Raw genomic sequence first — 18,126 nt, forward strand, 5'->3', positions numbered from 1 at the left:
CGACTGCACACACAGCAACAGGAGAGTCACATGATTGCAGAGGGGAGGGGGGATGGAGGAGGCCCTGCTGCTGCTCACGTGACAGGCAGGAAGAGGTCAGCGCTGAGGCCCAGAGCTGATGTAAGGAGCCAGGTGAGCAGGGGGAGGGGAGGGCCCATGATTATAGAAAGAACGGGCCCTGATGCGGTGCTGAACTCACCCAGCAGTGTGGGAGCCAGCAGGGGGCCCCTTGAGCTCCCGATACTAGGCAGCTTCCAAACGGGAGGCCCCTCTCTGGCTTGGGGAAGGGCCCTGCAAGAGGGAGGAGGGGGTGGGGCCCACCGGGGGATCCCCCGGCTCCCCGGTGGCCCAGTCCGACCCTGTCTCTACCCCCTCCCCAGAGTAACCCCCGCCCAGGGCAGGCATTATAATTAAAGAAGCACAGGGCAGTCCGAGCCCAGCGGTACATGCGGACAGCGGTGAGCAGGGGCGGCAGGACTTGGGGAGAGAAGTGAGCAGCTGCCCAGGGACTAAGAGGGGCCTTGGCTGCTGTCATTTTTTTTAAGTTAAAGAGCCACTGTCGTAATAGTCCAGGCGATTTTAAGAAACTTTGTAATTGGGTTTATTAGGCAAATCTGCCATTATCTGCATTCAAAAAGACTTTCCCCAGGTCCCCCCCCCCTCCCTCCTCTTTTCCATTCCCTGAAAATTGTCAGGAAATTGTGACACAACCCTGTCTGTTCTATAGAGAGGGGAGGGGAAAGGAAGGAGTTAGTCGGCAGCAGAGAGCAGAGAACAAAGGATTACACAACACCGAGCTGGGTGAAGCTGTAATCAGAGGTAAAAGAGGAGATAGCTCGGTGATGTATTTGCACCGGGCCACTTCGCTGAGAGTAGTAGTAGGTGGTAGTACTGGGTAGGAACCCGGGTAGCCACTTGCCTGATGGTATGTCACGGTTTTGGCATGAGGGATAGCAGCTAACCAGCGGGGACCTGACCATGCGGAGGCTGAGCAATTCTTCGTTGTCCTTAGTCAGGGCACCAATGATCACACCAATGCCAAGGTTCAGAAACAACGGTAGTTGTGTATTTATTGTAACGGTGGTAACTAGTAGCAACAGTCTCTCCGGATGCAACCGGGTATAATGCAGACTTGAATAAAGCAGAGTAATGGGTGATGCTGCAATAGTCTGTGATGATAGCGTGCTGAATGATGGGAGTAGTAGTGAAAATGAGGTTGAGATACTGGGCGGAATGAGACTGAGATGAATACTTGCTGTTGGTGATTAGAGAAGATGATGAGAGGAACTGAAGAATGACTGAAGAACGGCACCCTGATCTTGTGCTTAGGACGAGAATCTTGAGAACTTGAGAATAGAACACAGCCAGGAACACTTCTGGTAATGCTGGAGAAGCAGAGCACACGTATCTCTCTCCTGACAGGGGACAGAGAGGACACACACACAACCTGTCCCCCTGAAGGTGGAAGACAGGACCGAGGCAGAGAGGAAGTCACATTGTATCCCCCAGCCAAAGCTCGATGGCCATTGGGGTTACCATGGAAGCAGGGGCAGTCACGTGACATCCAGCCATTGCATCATCACACCATTAGGACATATAGGACCAAATATACATGAGAAGTACCATACTTGAACACTGGGGGGCGACATAATACCCTTAGGCACTGATAACTGAATATGCATACAAGAAATTAATGGAATAGCAGACCTGAATACTGCAGGGGTGACACAATACACACAGTTTGCAGTGGACCATAGCTTTCCAGAACAGAACTGGCTACAATAAAAGTGCAGAGATAAAGTGACAAATAAATACTCTGTTCTGGGACACTGCATATTTGTAGATTAACTCTTTGTTGTCATGTTTTGGTGCCTCATCTCCCTCCACCCCTCCCCTCTCCATAGAGAACCATGAAGACAGGGGGGAGAGCTTCAAACTGCTTATTCATGATAAAAATGCATTTTTCGGCTAATAAACCCAATTACAAAGTTTCTTAAAATCGCCTGGACTATTGATTTCTGCAAAAAAAAAAAAAATTAAACGACAGTGACACTTTAAGCGGCCGGGAATATTATGCCGCCCCCTCCGGAACCACAGAATCTGACGCCTGAGGTTGAATACTCATTCCACCTTATGGCAGAAGCTACTCAGAATGAACGGACTGTAGTCACTAGTGGATCATGTTAGTCTGGGGGCCCATTGGGAGTACACTATGGTATGTACCAGCAATATTTTTTTTTTATGACAGATTACCTATGTACACCAGCAGAATAGTGAGTGCAGCTCTGCAGTATAACGCAGACCCCAGCCGTTGCTGACAAATTTTGCATTTTTTTGTTTCAAGGAAAGCTGCCGGCTGCGCAGGATGTGAAGGTGTCATGTAGAGAACGACTTTAGTCACAACTAGAAGGAAAAAAGAGGAAGATGACATCTTGCGGGGCGCTCGTCGTGTCTCTAATAAATTTTCGCTTTTTCATGTGGTTGAGGCAACAGAGCTGTGGTGGGCCGGACGAGAGGGAGAAGCCCCCAGAGAGGAACGGGTTATACAGCATCATCCTCCTACAAGACGCTTTTAGGTTCACTAAGGGCCCTATTACACGGGACCATTATCGTGAGAAAATCGTTATATCGTTCAAATTTAAACTATAATCGCTCTGTGTAATTGCAGGCAACGATCGAAAAATCGTTCATGTGTCGTTGATCGTTGAATTAGATCTGTACCTAAAATTATCGTTATTAGTTCGCTAATCGTTCGCTGTAATTCCACATTTGTTCGCTCCAGTTCCGCATTTGTTCACTAATCGCTCAGTGTAATTGCACATTGTTTATTGTTTTGCTGGGATCAGAAGGAAGAAACAATCATAGTAACCATTGCAGCAATGATCGTAGTAAAGATCGTAACGAAACGACTATCGCTCTGTGTAATATGGTGAACGATTTAACGTTAACAATAAACAATGTCATTTGCGATCGTTGATCGTTAGTCGCTAAAAATCGCTCCGTGTAATAGGACCCTTAGTAATTGTTATACTGTATAGGTAAAGGTTTATTTATGCCCCCAGACAATATGAGTTCAAAAAGAAAAAGCTTTTTTACGGAAGGAATCGAGAATAATGTTTGATGGTTGTTCAAGGGAAAAATAGGACCCACCCTGAGAATAAGCCCGAGCCAGAGAGAAGGAGGATGGCAATGAGTGGTTGATGTGGTTGTTGTTGTTGGTTGTGGGAGGGGGGTGTCACCACTGAACTAGGGAAACGCTTGGAAAACGGAAGGAGGGACCCAACCATCACATACACCATAACTATTCTTTTCTTTGACCTCAGACCAGTAGCGGATCATAACAGGTCCGTTTCGGGCGGCAGCCCGGGGCCCTGAACTCCTGGGGGGCCCATGGCCACCCAAAAAGACATATACTTTTGTGGTGTATTGTCTCCTGACTACAGTTCTGCCATGATTTGCAAAAAAATTGCATCATGGCATTATCTACCCTGTACTCTTAACGCCACGCTAGTGTTGCCATAGTTACAGTGGGCTAGGGGGGGGGGGGGGCAGGCTTGGTGAACAGCCCTGGGCCTATGGTAAAGTTAATCCGCCCCTGACCAAAACTGATCATCTTTTCCCCCGTTTCTAGTGCAGGGTTAGTCCCCCCTGGTGTATGGGGACACCTGAACCAGGAAGTACCCTCTTAGCAGCAGGCTGGGTCATAGAGGGGATATATTTATGTGTCAGACCAACTATTTTGGTTCATAATAAACACACACAATAAGACGGATTATAGCAATCCCACTACAGTCCCTCGACTTGTTTTTGTTTACAAATACTCAGGACTGAGGGGATCCCAATCCTCTGTTAACTACAGGTTTTACAACCCAAAATGTATAAAGGCGAATGAGTTAGTTTGCCCCTGTTCACAGCACGTTCGGCTTTCCTTCGCTTTTACGCCAGGAGGGGGCGTGGCTTCAGATTGGCTACATTTTCCGGTTGGATTATCATGTGCAGTTTTTATATTTTTGCACAAAACATGACGCAGCCGCGCTCCACTGCTTCCCTAGCGTACTTCTCTTTCCAAGCTATTTGAGGCAAACATTGTGCCTGTTGCTCGAAATTGAGCGAGAATTCTGAAGGCATGCTTCCCTAATAGTAGATTTTAGAGTACAATATGCACAGTAATGGCTAGGTGTTTTTGATGTTATGTTTGCAGTGTTCTATTGGGAATAGAGATGATCAAACATCGGGAATTTTCAAGTTCAATCGAACTCGAACCTTCATCATTTGATTCCCGATGCCTTCACGTTCCGTGGGGAAGGTGGAAACAGCCCTAGTACCATCTGGAAAAGAGGAATACAGCCTAGGTAATAGGCTGTATCCCTGTTTATAAGGCGGTACTTGGGTTGTCTCCACCTTCCCCACGGAACGGGAAGGCATCGGGAATCAAATGATGAAGGTTCGAGTTCGATTGAACTTGAAAATTCCCGATGTTCGATCATCTCTATTCCCAATAGGACACTGCAAACATAACATCAAGGTTATAGGCTGTATCCCTGTTTTCAAGGCGGTACTTGGGTTGTCTCCAACATCCTCACGGAACGGGAAGGCATCGGGAATCAAATGATAAAGGTTCGAGTTCGATCAAACTTAAAAATTTCCAATATTCGATTATTTCTAATTGGGAACCCTACGAGCCTCTTCATTGCGCTGCGGAATCTGTTGGCGCTATACAAATAAATATTATTATTATTATTATTATTGTCGATTGGTCGGTTTTACCTTATTTCACGTGATTTTCTACAGAAACGATACAAGTGATGAAATCCTCTTTATTTCACTCATATAGAGAAAGCTAATCAAGCAAAAGAATACAAACAGAATAACAGCACAACGTAGCGCCCTCATATACACGGGAGGGACAGGGTAAATCTTATGTGCATTTGACACCCAGACCGTCACATTTGGTTCCTCCAGTATCTTGATCTACCAGTAACTATATGGAAAACTAACTTCATGCATCTTATTTGTGGTTTGATCCATATGTTTTGCACAATGATCCAAGTCACTGGTGGTCACGTACTAATAAGAACCTTCAGTCCCACCTCTTCTGGACTGGGCACCTTGGTCACTAATGGCGCACATTCTGATGGTGAATGTCATCTAGCCCGACACTAACGTGATTGTCTACCTCAATCATTGGATCTGATTCTCTCATTGTACACCCAGGTCACCTACGGATAAGGAATGACTTCTGAGGAGACCCCCAGTGATGACCCTCGTGTGATTGGGACAGTCTTCTGATGGGCTTCATGAACTCTCTTGTGGATAGCCTCTATTATTATGCCTGAACCTTGGTCTACCACATGGTCATTGGGAGCCTGTATTTGTAAGTAAGGTGCATGTATATTACCTGTCAATCTGGCCTTGAGTGCGTGTGTTCTTTAGGGACAATGTATTGATATATGCATGCCATTGTTTATGTAGTTATAAATGATCAGCTAAACGAATTATCACGTTAACGAGCAGAAAAGGTCCCACCTATTTTGCAGTCCAGCACTCTACCTCCTCCTTCTGGTCTTCTTGCAAGGTATCTTCCAAGATAAGCGGGGGGTGGGTGTATGTTGCGAGCATTGCATGTAGGTGACACCACTCCGTAATACAATGGAGCCCGATGTCGCCTCAATATTGGTAACATTGGGCAGCTACTGAACATTGCCCGCATCATACACGCGCCGCCCTCTAACCTTTGAAGATATCTTACGAGAAGGCCAGAAGGAGGAAGTGGAGTACTGAAGAGAAGAACAGCTTCGGCTCTCTGGATAACCACTTTAATGCCACCACTTAGTGGAAACTGGTTGACTTTTTCGATAATTATGGTCCTGGTGTACAAATTAACTGACTATAGTATATTTGGCTTCAATTAGGCATGAGCATTGCATAGCAAGGATAGATATATGACTGCAGAGCACAGAGCTTTCAGAAGCTTTTATCATATGAGACATAATAGGCCTTTGACTAAGCGCTTGGGGGCACTGAAATATAATCATGGCAAACCCGCCCCTGGAGGTGATCGGCACAAGTTACATCTAGGGAATAGGAAAGACTGCCATGGTTAAGATAACAGGTTTCCAAAGTGTTACCTGAATTCAAAGGTTTGTGACACCTCCCCAGGAGATCATCGGCCTCATTATCCTCATCCCAAACCTCTATCGTGTACTTTTTACCTTCCCTGAGCTCTACAAATCCCAACTCATATTTTTTATTCCATGCTGGTTTATTCCTGTTCACGATGGTCGGGGTTCTCATTGTAGCATCATCAAATTTAAATAAAACATAGGCGTCTGTCTCTGACCAGACGTCACCATAAAGACCGGTGCCAGATTTGATGGTCACATGAAGCTTGGCGGCTCCTCTATGTGTTGGGCAGCAGTCAGAGCTTGTGTACTTAGAAGCTCTACATGTACAGGAGCAGTCATTCCCAACATGGTGGCCAGGACAAGAGCACTTCTGTGTTAAAGCCTTCTCCTTGATGTAGTCACTTATGGCCACCCGGAGGTTCTCCTTTTTAGACCCCTTCATTCTCACCAGGTTGTGGATGGACTCTAAGGAATAGGAAACCAGACCGGGGTAATACTTCAGGCTCTCCATCCACTTCTTGAAGGCATCAGCAGTGGTTTTGTCAGATGAGAGAAGATCAAATGTTCCATTTCCTCCGATCACCTGTGAATTAAAGTGGACCTGTCAGTAAGCCAAGTACATGGTAGAAAAGTGCTCCTCACCTTGTATTGGTTTATACATGTCTCATGTAATTTGGCCCCTGAGGTATATTAGTTTTATTTGATATGCTAATTATCTCTCATAGAGATGCATTGAAGACCCTGACTTCCGACCTTAGAGATAGAAGAGGGGTCGGAACTGCTGTGACGTCACCGTGTGCTGGATTTGAATGGCACCACAGGACTGGACTGAAGCCACGTCGCGGGACACCAACCATCATTGGTAAGTATATGCACCAGTGTGCAGCGGTGGCAGGGATGAAAAAAAATGTGGAATGCTACTTTAAGAATTCTAATATGGTGACTTTTTACAATGTCCCAATGGATGGCAGAACCAAGTCGATACAGCCCAGAACTCACCTTCCATACTCGCTCTTTGAATGCTCGATGAAAGTCTCCTCCAAGATCTGTTTTTGCTAACTTGTTCTTACAGTGGTCAACTTTGGAATCGACACTTGTATCAATGTCCCCTTTATTCACCCCAATCTCAGCTTCGACTGAAAGGCAATCCTTCACCTCGTCCATCTTAAAACCGTTCATAGCCACCTGACATGTTCTCACTGCAGTCACTTCCTGGGTTCGACCTCCGACCTTTACACGGGTGATATAGTGCGTGCCAAAGCTGTCTATAAGACGCCTGTATTCAGTCTTAGTCATCCTATCGTAGGTATCTGGAAGTTCTTGCAAAGTTTTTGCAAAATGAGGCGTTAGCGAAGGGTCTGATCCCAGGCGGAAACTAAAAAAAAAAAGAATACAACAACACATATGCAAAGGTTTAGTCTATTTGTTTCCATTATTTCTAATAATCATAAAAAAAATAGTAACCCTCTAAACCCCAGAATACAAGCTATGGGTCCTACCCGTAAAAAGCGCACTCTAACTTGTGACTCAGGAAGCTGTAGTCGTCAGTGACGCTTTTACTGTCGGCAAACTTGGCCATCTGACTCTGAGACCCTCCGACAGCTGTTCTGGCGTTCACCGTTTTATAAGCGCTCACGTTGAGACCAACTTTCCAATCGTTCTGCACTGAAGATGTTGCTTCATCAGCTACTTTCACTTTAGACCGAGACACCGAGCTTTGAATATTTTTGGAACATGAAGTCTCGGGTCTCCAGTCCGCCATAGCCTTGGGTAGCTTCTGCAGGGCGTTGTTGTTGTGAGGGTTCACACACACGGTGCATTTCTCTCCGACTTCTTGTAGATCAAGCAGAAAAGAGCCAGTGGCCTCCATGGTGACGATATTAATGCCTTCTCCTAACAGAGTATGGCCGGGGACAAACTTATTTTTCTTGCATTCTTGTTCTGTGCCGGGTCTACACCCAGCTCTAAGAATGGGCGAGGTCATAGAAGGTCTCTGATGGTGGAGGAGAAGCCAGAACAAGAGGCACAGCTTGGACGCCATTGCTGAAATGTCCTGAAAGGAGAAACGATACAATAAGAAACCATATAAGTATACACAAAATACAGAACAAAGCTCAAACTCTGAGAGTAAGGAAAAGCTGGCGGACAAATCCTACAAATTATTGGACGTCTTCCTCATATAGGATAATGGTAAGGCAACTATGTAGTATTGGATTATATATAAGGAATCTGAAGTGTCGATAGTAAGATGACCTCTGGATCAACAAATCGCCTAATGTTATACAAAGAAGAGGGGAAAATAAGACATGTGAGACATATCCCACCCTAAGTGGACAGTATGGGACAGTAACCATACAGCAAACCATACATCTCTCCTATCTATCTATCTATCTATCTATCTATCTATCTATCTATCTATCTCCTATCTATCTATCTATCTAGTCCGGGGAAACTTGTCATGACTTGCATTCAACATCCGTGTCATCCATATCTCATGGACAGAACACGGGAGGTGTGAATGCAGCCTAAGGGGGACATTTACGAACATCGGTGTACGAGTATGCTGGTCCTAAACTAGGCCCTGCCCCTGAACACCTCTTAGTAAAGCCGTCCGGCCCTGCGCCCAGCCCTGCACCCCGACAATCATGGGAGGCATTGTATTGTATCAAGTGCCTACATTATCTAGACATATCCAACATGTCTCTTGTCTGAGGTGAGGAGTGGTGGATATCATATCCACAGGGCTCTGATCCCGGCTGAAGAGTCATTAACAATATGTCATTTTGTAAAATCAAGTTGCACCATACGGTATTTAATTCTGGACGATGGAAATCGCTATTCAGTAGTAGTTACAATGTAACAGAAGAAGAAGAAAAAAAAGGAACTCTAAGCAGCTATGGTGCACACCTCAGTAAATGGGGCACACCTCAGTAAATGGGGCACACCTCACTAACTGGTACACACCTCACTAACTGGTACACACCTCACTAACTGGTACACACCTCACTAAATGGTGCACACCTCACTGAATGGTACACACCTCACTAAATGGGGCACACTTCGGTAAATGGGGCACACCTCACTAAATGGGGCACACCTCACTGAATGGTGCACACTTCGGTAAATGGGGCACACCTCACTAAATGGGGCACACCTCACTGAATGGTGCACACTTCGGTAAATGGGGCACACCTCACTAAATGGGGCACACCTCAGTAAATGGGGCACACCTCAGTAAATGGTGCACACCTCAGTAAATGGTGCACACCTCAGTAAATGGGGCACACCTCAGTAAATGGGGCACACCTCACTAAATGGGGCACACCTCAGTAAATGGTGCACACCTCAGTAAATGGGGCACAACTCAGTAAATGGTGCACACCTCAGTAAATGGGGCACAACTCAGTAAATGGTGCACACCTCAGTAAATGGTGCACACCTCACTAAATGATGCACACCTCAGTAAATGATGCACACCTCAGTAAATGATGCACACCTCACTAATAGGTGCACACCTCACCTCACGATAGGAATGAACTGAATACCTTCATATAGTTGTTTTAAATGTATTTTAATGCTTTATTTTTGCTTATGCTTATTGGTAGTTTCTACTATATATATATATATATATATATATATATATATATATATATATGCATAGACGTACGCAAGACATCATAATGCAGCCGTGACGAACTGCCGAATAGGCATGAAACAGCTGTGGCTGTAACGCAGATGGCGTCCTCTCACTTGTCTGTCTATACATCTGTTTGTATAAATTAAATAAAGGAAACATAAGAAGACTCTGAATGGTGAGTGCCATGTCTTCTAATGTACTTGTATGGACACGTATAAACTTTACATAGAGCATTACCTAGTGAGCTATTTGAACTTACGTATATGCCAGAAGCATTGGATTAGGATTCACATATAGTACCGGCCTCAGATAATCTATTTCTGCATGCTCGTCATGGAGTCTAACCTCTCCGAGCTCAGAGCACAATGGAAGTGACCCAAACGGACTAATGGATTTTACCAATGAACAAAGCACCATGAACTTTGATGGCATAATTCAGACAGGCAGAGAGGACGCAGCGTTTTCTTTGCGTCTTGCAATGAGAAGGATGAGATTCATATCCTTAGTGTAAAAACGCTGGAACAAAAAGTATTTTCCCTGGGCGAACACGAAATTTGGCTATTTTGGACAATTCAATCATTACAAGAGTGCCAAGAGGCCTCCGCAATTATAAAGCACCCGCAATATTCCAAGAAGATAAAGACTTTACAGCGGTCTGGGATCAAGTGTTTTTAGGCCACTCGACCCGCCTGTTGCACATTGTGCTAGAAAGAAATATTAAGGAACATGAAAATGTCTGTGTGGATCTACAAAAAATAAAAATGGAACTACAAAATAGAATGTCGGAAGAACATCTCAAGATTTTCTTGAAAAAACTAGAAAAACTACTCCCGCTACAAAAGGAAACAAAGAAGAAAAAACGAGGCAAATACCTATGAGACAAAAAGGACTACGAGACAAAAGACATTCTTTCATGGCCAAATAAAACAAATAAACGCTTCCCAAAAAAGAAAAAAAACTCACAATATTCGGATATGGGAACAAGTGAATCCGATTCCAGTTCCGCAGACATGGATCCAGAAAAGAAGAAAAACTATAAAAAACCTGACACTAAACATGAAAAACCTAGCACCAGTAGAGAAGTCCCTTTAGAAAGTCGACACGCAGAGGCCGAGGAAGAAAAAGAAAAGGAAATATGTTACGTGGAGTTACATGTCAGTAAGCACCCCCAATGTGCTGAACCCCTCCGATGACTGTAATAATATGTTATCTAAAGGGTTAAACTATGGTATTACAGAAAATTTTGATCTATGTTTGAAATAGAATGTTTGAAATAGATTTATATAAATCTATGCGCAAAATTAACTTGCATAAGTTTTTTTCTACTTCCCCAAAAAATCTCAAAAATATACGGGGAGAAATACACAAAAATCAGCCCCTTAGGTTTTAGCCCAATAGATAACATTTCCCAAAAATTCGAAGAACTAGAATTAGAATCTGCAGGTATAACCGCAAGTGAAAACGCAGAATGGGAACTTTAGTTGTGGTAATCGTTCCACTTTTTGCCCCTCGATAGAACCAGGAGGTTCTATAGATCTTTTTACTAAGACAGTTATTAAGGATATTAAATGCTTAATTTATCCTAAAGCAAAAATTATTTGTCTGCTAAAGAAACGAAAACTCTTGCATGGTTAAACAAACGTCCGGATCTCATTATAAAAGGGCGGATAAAGGAGGCAGAACAGTCGTCCTATCAAAAGCCCAATATGATAATGAAACTAGAGATGAGCGAACCGGATTCTGGTTCGAGTTGATCCGAACCCGGATGTTCTGCATTTGATTAGCGGGGGCTGCTGAACTTGGATAAAGCTCTAAGGTTGTCTGGAAAACATGGATACAGCCAATGACTATATCCATGATTTCCACATAGCCTTAGGGCTTTATCCAACTTCAGCAGCCACCGCTAATCAAATGCCGAACGTTCGGGTTCGTATCGACTCCAGCTGCTCCAGGTTCGCTCATCTCTAAATGAAACCTATAGGCAACTAAATAATGCAAATGTTTATTGTAAGTTAAAAAATGATCTGACTGTTAAAACTATGGAAAAGCTCAGAAGCCTATGACGATTTGCCGTAGATACAGGTATATCGTCTGAAAAAACTGCAGATAAATTAATAGCTACAGCACCAAAAAAGCCTAAATGGTATTATCTGCCAAAAGTCCATAAATCATTGACCGATCCTCCTGGCCGACCTATCGTGGCCGGAATCGGTTCAGTGACCGAGCCTCTTTCAAAATACGTGGATTGGCTCTTACGCCCTTTACTTCCACATATACCAGCATATCTTAAAGATACAAATACATTTTTACAATCTTAACAGTATGTAGAATGGAAAGAGACATACAGTTTGGTATCTCTGGACATCGAGAGCCTGTACACCTGTACAGCCAATCGATGAATTCCTAAAAAGCCCCCCAAAAATTGACAATTTCATAAGGTTCATATGTGATTCATTATTGTTTATTCTGTCTAATAATAATTTCAGATTTAAAAACGAATGGTACAATCAGCAAACGGGCAAATCTTTTTTTAGCTATTTTTGAAAAACATTACATTTTTGCCACCAATGACCCTTTTATACATAAAATGAAATATTATGCCCGTTTTATGGATGGTGTTTGCATTATATGGGAAGGTGACAGTTTAGAATTTGAAGAATTTATTCAATGTCTAAATAGCATGAACAATATGAATATGTATTTTACAGGGCAAAATGGAGGAGATCATCTGGATTTTCTAGACGTAACAGTAAAGATCACTGATAATACAATACAAAACCCTCATCCCGTAATGTTTTATTGCACTATAATAGTTCTCACCCAGAAACCGTTCAAGAAGCCAAACCGTATGGACCGCAGAAAACGTAGACAGATCGACCTTAATAAAAGCCAAACCTAATAAACAAAAAAGGAAGAAAAAAGATTCTGTTTCTCTTTCAAAAACACTGCCGTAAATGAGTCTGGTAAATGCACTAGTCATAAAAACTGGTATCTATTGGAGAGTGGCCCAATACTAAAAGAAGTAGCAGCTCGAAAACCTTTTAATAATGCATAGAAGAAATCAGACCATTGGAGATAGTGTGAATAGAGCCCAAACCTCCCGTTGTACTACATGGTTAGAGAAATCGGCACCTGAAGGGAATAAGTTCACAATGCTCTGTGTGCATCATATTCTTGCAGTTAATCAGGAGGGAAAAAATGGGACATAAGACAACTTCTAAGATGTCATAGTATCTATGTGGTTTACGTGATAGGAAAACCGTATTATAGAATAAAAGAACACTTACATTCCCTAACTACAGGCAAGGAAGAGGCATAGAACATGTACAAACAGCTCATAATGGTGACAAGAATCTGCTAAAATTTGCAGGACTAGAAAGGGTCTACACCCCGAAGGAGGCGGGGATAGACACGCCCTAATACTAAGAGGAGAAGCTTATCTAATAGCAGACCTTGAGGCAACCGCACCTTCGGGGTTAAACGTTAGGAATGAACTGAGGACCTTTATATAGTTGTTTTAATGCACTATTTTTGTTTATGCTTATTGGTAGTAACTACTATATATATATCTATATCTATCTATCTATCTATCTATCTATCTATCTATCTATCTATCTATCTATATATATATATATATGCATACACGTACACAAGGCGTCATTACACATTACACATTGACATCACACACATTACACATGACGAAATGCAGAATTGGCACAAAACAGCTGATGCTGTAACGCAGATGGCGTCCTCTCACTTGTCTGTCTATACACCTTTTTGTATGAATAAAGGAAACATAAGAAGATTCCGAATGGTGAGTGTCATGTCTTCTAATGTACTTGTATGCACACCTGACTGAATGATGCACACCTCACTGAATGATGCACACCTCACTGAATGATGCACACCTCAGTAAAAGTGTGTGTAACTATTCACACAACCCATACAGCAAAACAAACAAGGCAACACATCCAGACACTTCCAGACACTTCCAGACACATCCAGACACTTCCAGACACAGACACATCCAGACACTTCCAGACACAGACACATCCAGACACTTCCAGACACATCCAGACACATCCAGACACTTCCAGACACAGACACATCCAGACACATCCAGACACTTCCAGACACATCCAGACACTTCCAGACACAGACACATCCAGACACTTCCAGACACAGACACATCCAGACACTTCCAGACACAGACACATCCAGACACTTACAGACACAGACACAGACACTTCCAGACACAGACACATCCAGACACTTACAGACACTTACAGACACTTCCAGACACAGACACATCCAGACACTTCCAGACACAGACACATCCAGACACAGACACATCCAGACACATCCAGACACAGACACTTCCAGACACAGACACATCCAGATACTTCCAGACACATCCAGATACTTCCAGACACTTCCAGACACTTCCAGACACATCCAGACACTTCCAGACACAGACACATCCAGACACTTCCAGACACAGACACATCCAGACACTTCCAGACACAGACACATCCAGACACTTCCAGACACAGACACATCCAGACACTTCCAGACACAGACACATCCAGACACTTCCAGACACAGACACATCCAGACACTTACAGACACAGACACAGACACTTCCAGACACAGACACATCCAGACACTTACAGACACTTACAGACACTTCCAGACACAGACACATCCAGACACTTCCAGACACAGACACATCCAGACACAGACACATCCAGACACATCCAGACACAGACACTTCCAGACACAGACACATCCAGATACTTCCAGACACATCCAGATACTTCCAGACACTTCCAGACACTTCCAGACACATCCAGACACTTCCAGACACAGACACATCCAGACACATCCAGACACGGACACTTCCCTTACTGATTTATCACTCAAGAAAGACTGAGCTGAAATCTGACCTGTTAGATCTCTCCAGACAATAATAACTTATTCTAGTAATGAAGGTGTCAGTAGATGTGATTGTTATCTGGCTGCGACCACCTACCATGGACATCACTTACCTCGATGCCTCCGGTCAGTCTGCTGCCTGAGATACGTCCATCTCTCTATATAGCCGGACCAGAGATGACGCCACCTCCGTCCACTTCTCATTATTCACAACATCTCGTATTGTGGTCAGATCGCTGACACCGACTCATCTCACTGGTCTCTCGTTTTCTCTACATTTCTATTCTTGGCAAAAAGTGTTATAATTCTAATGTAGAGTCAGAGATGAAAGGAAGATGGCAGCATAGGAGATGATAGTAGTATTATAGTACATGGATAGGAGATTATAGTAGTATTATAGTACATGGATAGGAGATGGATAGTAGTAGTATTATAGTGGTATTATAGTACATGGATAGGAGATGGATAGTAGTATTATAGTGGTATTATAGGAGATGGTAGCAGTATAGTGGTATTATAGTAGATGGATAGGAGATTATAGTAGTATTATAGTGGTATTATAGTAGATGGATAGGAGATGGTAGCATTATAGTGGTATTATAGTAGATGGATAGGAGATGGATAGTATGTGTATATGGTTTTATACTAAATGTGTATATGCTATTGTACATGCGTCTCACATGATTTTCCCCAACAATTGTACAGTGATGATTTTTGATCTTTATTGCAAAAGTCGAAAAGGCACAGAATACAAACAGAGTATCAGCTAAATAGTCACCCCGTCATATACACAGGGGGGGGACATGGTAACTGCTATATACATTTTATGTTATTTGTATTAAAGGGAACTCTGGTGAAAAAGAATAATGTTAAGATAAACTGGTTTCAGAAAATTATACAGATTTTTTAATTATTTTTAATAAAAAAATCTCCAGTCTTCCTGTACTTATCAGCTGCAGGAAGTGGTGTATTCTCCCCAGTCTGACACAGTGCTCTCTGCTGCCACCTCTGTCCATGTCAGGAACTGTCCAGAGCAGCAGCAAATCCCCATAGAAAACCTCTCCTGCTCTGGACAGCGAGGGAGATGAAGAGTGTTTGCTGCTGAGCGCGTCTGCCCCTTCACTCTAATGATGGACGAGGGTCTCAGCACCTGGACCCCGACTAACAAAAACCTCTCACATGTCGCTGTTATATATCAGAAGCTTTTTAAAATGATAGGTACCCTTTACATTTAATGGGTGGGCAGCTAAGTGACTGAATTAGATGGCTAGCATAGAGGTAAGTGTCTTAGGTGCACAGGGTCAGGGGTTGAAAACCTTACCTCATTGTACACCGACTGTCAATCATCATTACAATGGAACAAGAGGTTCTGCACATGAAGTTAAAGGGGAACTATCAGCAGGTGAGAGGAAGCTTACCTCCTGAAGGCCCCCTATTGTGTATGAAGTGTCCCAGATGAAGCTATGTCTCGTACCCTCATCCTCGGTGCCGGTCCCGTGGTGTTAGCAGTGTAATCCTCAGTCTGGAGCACTGCCCTGCCCCCATCATGCGAGGCGCCCGATCCTAATCAATGGATCGGCCTGGCTGGATCGGGAGCCTGGGGCGAGGCAGTGCTCATAATGGTGCCCCGGACCGAGGATTACGCCGCTAACAGTGCGGGAACTGCGCCGAGGAGGAAGGTTAGAGACATACCGTCCTCTTCGGCACACCATGTTCAATAGAGACATATCAGCAGGTTAGATTTGTTCCCCTTTAAATATTAATCTTCATATATGTAAATACTGGACCTGTTAATGTTCAGTGGAATATGGGGATAATTATAGTTCTCGTGTCTAAACAATCCAATGTATATAGCTGACTCTGAATAAGCCGGATAATGATGTAGCACGGAGGAATATATATGACTACAGAGCACAGCGCCTCCAGGGCAGAAGCCCTCACCTTAAGGGGAATCTGTCAGCTCTGGGGCCCTACCTGAGGGGGTGATGGTGTGCTGTAGCTGTACCTGAGGTGGTGACGGTGTGCTGTAGCTGTACCTGAGGTGGTGACAGTGTGCTGTAGCTGTACCTGAGGTGGTGACGGTGTGCTGTAGCTGTACCTGAGGGGGTGACGGTGTGCTGTAGCTGTACCTGAGGTGGTGACACTGTGCTGTAGCTGTAGCTGTACCTGAGGTGGTGACAGTGTGCTGTAGCTGTACCTGAGGTGGTGACGGTGTGCTGTAGCTGTACCTGAGGGGGTGACAGTGTGCTGTAGCTGTACCTGAGGTGGTGACAGTGTGCTGTAGCTGTACCTGAGGTGGTGACAGTGCGCTGTAGCTGTACCTGAGGGGGTGACAGTGTGCTGTAGCTGTACCTGAGGGGGTGATGGTGTGCTGTAGCTGTACCTGAGGGGGTGACGGTGTGCTGTAGCTGTACCTGAGGTGGTGACAGTGTGCTGTAGCTGTACCTGAGGTGGTGACAGTGTGCTGTAGCTGTACCTGAGGTGGTGACAGTGTGCTGTAGCTGTACCTGAGGTGGTGACAGTGTGCTGTAGCTGTACCTGAGGGGGTGACGGTGTGCTGTAGCTGTACCTGAGGGGGTGACGGTGTGCTGTAGCTGTACCTGAGGTGGTGACGGTGCGCTGTAGCTGTACCTGAGGTGGTGACGGTGCGCTGTAGCTGTACCTGAGGTGGTGACAGTGTGCTGTAGCTGGCCGTCCCCTAGTGAGCATGGTGCCTTCTGGTAATTTGTCTATGGAGTGGATTATGCACAATCTCAAGTCTCCTACTGTAAGAGTCAAACAAGAGTTGTGGCTCAGCATTGGTGTCACCTCACCACTGCTTCCTCCCCCCTCTTCTTCATGAAGCAATGCTGTCCGGCCTTCTGCTCACTTAGCTGTCAGTCAGTATCTGCCATATAGGAGGGAACTGCAGTCAGATATAGTTGAGTATCTTAGCCTGTGTTGGGGCTGTGGTCTGGGGGTAAATCACCTGTCTAGAGACCTCCAGCGGATTTTTCTTTGGTTCTAATCCCCTGAATTGAAATGAAATATAGAACTTTTTTCTTTTTTTCTCATTATCGTATAATTTTTACGTATATTTTTGTAAAACTACAGACATTGTTGCCGAGTTTTAAAATTAATTTTCTTAATACAATGATGCAAAAAATAAAAATAAATATACTTTTTTATTTTTCTCTTCATTGTATTAAAAAAACTAAACTAATTTGGACCTGATTGGGAAATCTTTGCGCTGTTAAAAATAGTACAGTAATTAGAAAGAAAAAAAAAGACCTATATTTCATTTCCATCAGGGGAATAGAACCAAAGAATGGACTGCTGGAGGTCTCTAGACAGATAAGTTACCACTAGACCACAACAGAGGCTAGGACATTCAATTATATCTGATTGCAGTTCAGTCCCCTGTTGGCAGATACTGACAGCTGAGCGAGC

The 18,126-nt window shown here is 44.0% G+C and overlaps 1 protein-coding gene and 1 long non-coding RNA gene across 2 annotated transcripts; one reads left to right on the plus strand and one right to left on the minus strand.

The window, feature by feature from the left end:
* The first annotated feature begins 76 nt into the window (after positions 1 to 76).
* LOC138800564 (uncharacterized) lies at positions 77 to 12,646 on the plus strand. Its single transcript, XR_011364478.1, has 4 exons — positions 77 to 132; positions 5,215 to 5,374; positions 6,851 to 6,987; positions 12,471 to 12,646. It is a non-coding gene; the product is annotated as an uncharacterized lncRNA (long non-coding RNA).
* LOC138800563 (perforin-1-like) lies at positions 5,895 to 8,166 on the minus strand. The gene is made up of 3 exons (XM_069982333.1): positions 7,625 to 8,166; positions 7,125 to 7,500; positions 5,895 to 6,708 (listed from the first exon to the last, which is right to left on the minus strand). Exons 1-3 carry the CDS (start codon positions 8,164 to 8,166, stop codon positions 6,004 to 6,006), a joined length of 1,623 nt encoding a protein of 540 aa, XP_069838434.1. The 3' UTR covers positions 5,895 to 6,003.
* Positions 12,647 to 18,126: the final 5,480 nt, after the last annotated feature.

The sequence above is a fragment of the Dendropsophus ebraccatus genome, chromosome 9 (assembly GCF_027789765.1).
Source record: "Dendropsophus ebraccatus isolate aDenEbr1 chromosome 9, aDenEbr1.pat, whole genome shotgun sequence".
In the NCBI taxonomy this organism is placed as follows: domain Eukaryota; kingdom Metazoa; phylum Chordata; class Amphibia; order Anura; family Hylidae; genus Dendropsophus; species Dendropsophus ebraccatus.

Excerpts from the sequence above, each read along its gene's own strand:
- LOC138800563 (XM_069982333.1), bottom strand. The coding sequence starts at position 8,166 with ATGGCGTCCAAGCTGTGCCTCTTGTTCTGGCTTCTCCTCCACCATCAG. Across the intron at positions 7,501-7,624 it reads TTAGAGTGCGCTTTTTACGG|TTTCCGCCTGGGATCAGACC; the intron begins GTAGGACCCATA and ends TTTTTTTTTTAG. Across the intron at positions 6,709-7,124 it reads TCAAAGAGCGAGTATGGAAG|GTGATCGGAGGAAATGGAAC; the intron begins GTGAGTTCTGGG and ends TTTAATTCACAG.